Source organism: Canis lupus, chromosome 38 (genome assembly GCF_011100685.1).
Source record: "Canis lupus familiaris isolate Mischka breed German Shepherd chromosome 38, alternate assembly UU_Cfam_GSD_1.0, whole genome shotgun sequence".
NCBI classification, from domain to species: domain Eukaryota; kingdom Metazoa; phylum Chordata; class Mammalia; order Carnivora; family Canidae; genus Canis; species Canis lupus.
In genome coordinates, this window is record NC_049259.1 from 13,129,794 (window position 1) to 13,135,793 (window position 6,000).

The following is a 6,000-nucleotide window of genomic DNA, read 5'->3' on the forward strand; positions in this document are numbered from 1 at the left end:
CATATCTTACCCTTTACGGCACCTTTCCTCGTTTCCTCCTAACTTCCACCTTTCTTTGATGCCTTTCTCTCCTTCCCTGATTTCCTCTTACGACTTATGGAAAGAGCAGAGGCGCAGACAAGTGCGCGACAGGAGAGCCCAGCGGCATTGACACTCCGGCAATGGGGTGGGGAGGGACATCCCAAGACATCGCACCCCCAGGTCCCGAATGGGGACATTTCCGGGTCCCTGCCGCTACTTTCTGCTGCAAAGTGGCCTCAGGTTTGACACCCACCCAGGGATGTCAAACGCAAGAGGCCCAGGGACAGTAGCAGAAACTTGTTTCTGCTTTTAACTTGGCAGTTCAGTTTCTGAAAGCTGTTTGGGGCGGGCCGGGGTGAGAATCCGGGCAGCTCCGAGCCAGGTAGGGGCGGCCCCCGGCCGGTCTGAACCAGACTGTCCCTGCAGGGCCAGCTCGGGGGTGACGCGGCGACGAGGGCTGGGGGCAGGCAGACCCCTCCCCCATCTCTGTGCTGGGGATCTCGGGGTGCACACACGCTGGACAGCGAGGTCCCCTCTCCGGGGCACTGCCACGGGCCCGTCCTGGCTCTCCGCCCCCCACCAGTCCATCCACACGGCAGAGCGCTTTGGAGCCGTGGGCACGGGGGGGTTCCAAGGGTGACATCCACTGTGAGAGCAGGACTTGGAGGCGGGTAAGAAGTTGCGCGGGGAGGGCACCGGGCCCGGCGCGCGGGGAGAGGCGAGCCTGCAGTTCTCCGCTCCCGGCCTCCTAACTCCTCCCCAGCCCTGCTCCGCTCTGCGTCCTCCGGCCAAACGGATCCGAGCCGCGGGGTATTTTCGGTCACAACCTCCTCCGTCCCCGCGCCCCCCCCCCCCCGTGTCGTGCCTCCGTTCCCGAGGCGGGGGGCAGGGGACAGGGGAGGGGCAGTCGGACCCGCACGGGAAAGCCGGCCTGGCCGCGCTCGGGGCGCACCGCCGTCCCCACAAACGCGCGCCCCGCGCTCCTCTCGCCGGGGACCCCCCCGCTCCCCGCCCCCTTGACACCTCAGTTCTAAAACACCGAAGCACCGTCCCACGCTCCGGCATTCATCAAAAGAGGACAAGGGCAAGGCCCACGGACCGCGGCCGCGATCTCCTTGCGCCTTCGCTGTCTGCGCAAGCGAGTCCTGGTCCGCAGCCGCCGGAGGGGGGCGGGGGGAGGCATCGCAGCGCCCAGTTCTGCTTGCATTTAGGGAACTGACCCTGACCCTATTTCCCGGAGAGCGTCACCCTGTACCCACGTCCTTCCCTCCTTTCTACCGGGGCGGCTCCGAGATTTCGATGGAGACATCTGTCCCTGCATCGCAGAGGGAGGGTCCCAAACGGCGAGGCTTCCAGGGCACTTGGTGGCCATCCCGCGATCGGTGCCACGGCGGAAGGAGAGGTCCGCACGCCAACGCTCCCGGTCCCCTCCCCCGGCGCGCGGGGCCGCACTCCGGGCCCGCTCCACCGCCCCCTCCCCCACCCCGGCCCCACACAATTTCCTTCTTCATGAAACGCGCCCGCCCAGCCCACCCCGCCTCCCGCGTAAAGGCCAGTCCTGTCTCTTTTTGTGCCCAGATGCAAACTCAGCTGGAAGTTGGGAGCAGGGCAGAGTCAGAGGTGCACGGAAAGAGGGAAGGAGAAGGGAGAAATCCCAGGGGGAGAGGGCGCAGGGCGGAGCTGGAGGTCGCAGGGGCAGGGGCAGGGGCGGGGGGCGGGGGCGCAGGACAGCGCGAGGGGCGCGCGCGCCGCTGCGGAGCCCCAGCGCCTCCCCCGCGTCTGGCCCCCGCGTGCGCCCGGCGGGGTCGAGCGCGGACTCACATGGTCGGACTGCAGAGCCTCTCCCAACTACTGCGAGTGGGTGGCTTCGGGGCTCCCCGAGATCTTCTCCCCGGCTGCCTGCGGCGGGAGAGCGGAAAGAAACACAAAACAAATCACGGGGCGCAATCGGGACGGGCCTTGCGGCGCCGCGGGGACACCTCGCACTTCGCGCAGGAAAGCGGGCGCGGGGAGTCGGGCGGCCGCGTGTAGCCTATAAATAGCGAACTTTTAGACGGAATCAACTAACAAATGGGAGGCGCGGGCGTAAACTTGCGCACAGCCCCCCCTTTCCGGGGACGACCCGACCACCCCTCCCGCCACTCGCTAGGCAGGGTTTGGGAGGGGACAAAATAGGAAAGGGAGGTGGAATTTAATTTTATGAGCTTTTGCAGCAGTTTTGTTATTATTGTTATTATTATTATTATTTTTTTTTTTTTGCAACGGGGGCACTCCGCCTCCTCGACCCTCCTTTTCCGCCTACCTTGGCCGCGCACCCCCCCCCCCCCACCGCCCCGCTAGGCACCGCAGGTACCAGCTAGGAAGGGCGAAGGCCCAGGAGAGCGGAGCTCCTGGGGCGGGGGGGGGGGGGGGGGGGTGGCTGCAGAAGCAGGGAGGGGGAGGGGACCCCGGAGCCGGGGTTCCCCGGGGATTACTGGAGCGACCGAAGGAAAGCAGAAAACCGCCAGCATTTGGGGGTTGCCTCTGACGCCAAGACGGGAATCTAGGTTATCCCGAGTTTGGGAGGGAAGTGCGACAGGGTGCGTACAGAGGCACAAAGGAGTTCCTAGAGTGCAGGCTTCCTTTCCCAGGGCAACAGTGACCCCCCGCCCCCCAGTGCTAGGAACCCCCTCTCCCCCCTCTCGGCAACTTTACTCGAACCCTCGGCCCTGGCGGGGTAAGTCCCTGCTTGCCTGGGGGGCCGCAGGCTCTGGAGGAAGCGCGTCGGGCCGGAGGGTGCCCCGGTCGGGCTCGCCGGCTCCCCGGGGCCGCACGCCTTCTCGCCGAGCCCGCTCACACCTGCCGGCCGGAAGCGGTCTATTTGACCGGGAGTCCCGGGCACCACTGGCCCGTCCTCCCGCCCCCTTTCCTTGCGCCAAGGCCCGATTGCCAATGGTGATTGGGTTAGTTCGATTTTCATTTTCTTTCGAGGTGCTTCTTCAAAAATAAAAGCCCCCAAGGACGGCGGACGCTCGCTTTCCCCTGCAAACTCTCTAGGTCGGGGGGTTGTGGCTTCACTAAATTTATCCTGCGTGTTTCACACGAACCACGGTCAATAGGGTAGCAATTGGGGCGGGGGGTGGAGGAGGTTGGGAGAAACTGCGAGCGCTGCAGGGGAGGGCCCGGAGGCGAAAGGAGGTGCGGCCGGAGCCCTTCGGAGGCTCCGTTCTGCACGCGAGGCCTGCGGAGCGGGGCCCAAGCCCGCCTCGTGGGACTAGAGGCGGCCTCCAGCGGGGGGGGGGGGGGGGGGCGCGATCCGCGCGGCCAGTTCTCCGCACGGCTCACCCCGCCCCCTATTAACGCAAAGGTCAATCGCCTCACCTCTAGCCCGCACCCCCGGGAGAAAATCCGAGCGGGTTCCCGACGCGCTTGGGGTGCGGCGCTGCGGCCCCACGCGCGCTCCAGCCGGCACCGCTTCCCGCCTCTTGCCGCCCCACATACGCGGAAAAGTTATTTTGTTTTGCCCAGAGAACAGCCCGGTTTGGAGGGAGAGGGAACCGGCAGGAGGCTTCGGGGTCGCAGCGGCCGCTCACCCCGCGGGGTGTGCCCACCGCCCCGGCTCCGCGCCACGGGGGAGGCCCCCGCGAAGCCCGTGCCGCGGGCGCTCGGCCAGGAGGCTGCGCTTCCCGCGCTTCCCCAAGGGCCCGGCCTGGAGCGCGCTTGGGGGGGCTCCCGGGCGGAGCTGGACGGAGCCCGGGCGGCCCCCCCTTGCTACGTACCTGTCCCAGCCTCCCCGCTCCAGCCGCTGCCCAGGCCCGGAGCCTGCAGCCTCCAGCGGGGCGCGCCCCGCCTGCCCCCGTGCGCCCCGCGCGCCCTCGCCCTCGCCCTCGCCGCCGCCGGGCCAGACACGGGGCGGGCTCCCGCGGGCCGTTGGCTGGGGGCCTCACCCCAGATTTTGCGCTCCCTTTGCGGGCTGGGGAGAGGGGGTCCAGGCCAGCGCCTCCCCTTTCATCCCATCCACACCTCCCCGCATCCCCTCGGGTCAACTCCGCAAGGAAAGCGGGGGGTGCGGTGGGGGGGGGACCTCCTTGCGGGCCGAGTGCGGAGGTCAGATGAACCTTTTCACGAAGGTTCTGGGGGTTGGAACTGGAGGCACAGGCCCTCCGCAGACAGGAAGGACGGACGCGCGGGCGCCGATCCCGCGGCTTGTTCAGCGCGAAGTTCACGTCTATTGTTTTCTGCCTCGGGGAACGCTGCCCGGCGTGATGGATCTTTTTAGAGCCCATCACTGGAAGAAAAATCCCGGTGATAACGATTATCTCCCGCCCGCGCTATCTCGCCATCGCCCCAATTCATCTCCCTCTCGCTCGAGCCCCTCGGGGAGAGCCGGAGAGGCGGGGGGCAGGCGGGAGGACGGGCCCAGCCGCTGCCCTCGGATGGAGCGCGGAGGCCCAGGCCACCTCCTCCGGCCCAGGCCGCCCCGGGCTGCGGAGAGGGGACCCCGCGGCTGCTTTCCCTGCCCAGCCTCGCGCTTCTTTCAAATGATTTTAGTCTGGTGCTCCGGTCTATCCATATACATTTCCAATCTCATGGCTCATAAACTATTAGCAAAATGGTTTCATTATTCACCTTCTGTATCCTACAAAAGGGAGAAGAGAAGGGAGCGGCGGGAAGGCAGAGTGGGGGTGGGGGGGCCGTCGTTGGACACTAGTTAACAATGATACTGCCCGTGTTTAAATCATGGTTCACACTGCCTTCCTCGAGCTGACATTCAACAAATCCGATCCGTTTCCAAGGATCTGGAGCCGACCCCTTCTCTCCCCCTCTTCCCCCTCCCCTCTTTCGCTCCTCTCTTTCTCTCCATCCATCACTACCCATCTCTCCTCAACACCCAGGATTCTAGAAGGACCAGATGAATAGCTAAGATACTGCAGATCCATTATTTGCTTCATTAGGTGTCATCAATAAGGCACACCCTTCAGATACGACACATACAATTATTTGGTTAGAATCGCTGCCCCCGGTGCCCTTAAGGGTGCCGGTGGTGATGCAACCACGTATCATCCCTGAAGCCCAAACCATCCCAAGTTGCAAGTCTAGGACGGTAAGCAAGAAGTTGGCCGAAGGTTCGGCGTGCCGTCAGTGTGCCCAGTTGGGCACCAAGTCCTCATCTGGCTTATTCAGCAAGACCCGGGAAGCGAGGAAGTTGCAAAGTGGTGTGTGTGTGTGTGTGTGTGTGTGTGTGTGTGTGTGTCGGTGCATGTGTGCGCGCAAGCGCGTGGCCCTGTGAATGTGTGTGGAGAGAAGAATGGGAGGGGTAACAGATCGGGGTCTTTGTTTGCCTCTGAGAGGTGGCAAAAAAAAAAATATATATATATATATACACATATGCATATATGTATATATATTTTTTTGCATGAATAAACTTGAATTAAAAGACAGATAGAAACAAACTGGCTCGTGGAGGCCGGAGAACTCTGTTCCTGGGGCTAAATAAGGTAGAAAACTGCGGGCAGGCGTGAACTGGCAGGAACGGCCTCGGGCGCCTGGAATTCGACCTCCTTCTCCGCTGGGGGCGATGATGATATGAAGTGTCTCCACCAAATACTTTTAACTTTTCGTAAATTGTATCTAGCATGACTCCACCACGACACACACGCGCGCGCGCGCACACACACACACGCACGCACGCTCTTCTGCTGCACTTTTTTGAAAATATTAAGGACGCCAGGCAAGTGAGAGTGCGGTAATTATCCCTGGATGCAGAAACCAATCTGGCTGCGGGAGGCCCCTCTGCAATCGCCGGCGGCGGCGGCGGCGGCGGCGGCGCGCGGACCCGCGCAGAGGCCGGGGACTCCGGGCGCCGCTAGGTCACCGCGCCGCGCGGCCGCCGCTCGCCGCCTGTTTAATATACATGGGGTGGGAACGGAGGGAAACGGATCTCGGGCCTGCACGTCCTGCAGAAAAAAAAAAAAAAAAAAAAAAATCAATTTGCTATTT

General features: G+C 63.6%; 1 protein-coding gene across 8 annotated transcripts in view; it reads right to left on the bottom strand.

Moving 5' to 3' along the window:
- Positions 1 to 2,779, bottom strand: part of ESRRG (estrogen related receptor gamma) — a 615,477-nt gene extending 612,698 nt beyond the window's left edge. For 7 of the 8 annotated variants that reach the window (XM_038586131.1, XM_038586130.1, XM_038586132.1 and 4 more), the window contains exon 1: positions 1,843 to 2,050. Coding sequence is in view for 1 of the 8 variants with exons in the window: in XM_038586153.1 (XP_038442081.1) it covers positions 1,843 to 1,844 (2 nt within the window). In the remaining 7 variants the exon portion in view is untranslated. Of the gene's footprint in view, positions 1 to 1,842; positions 2,051 to 2,755 lie in introns of those variants that run through there. The other variant, XM_038586153.1, reaches the window with a different exon arrangement.
- Between the last annotated feature and the right edge of the window lie 3,221 nt (positions 2,780 to 6,000).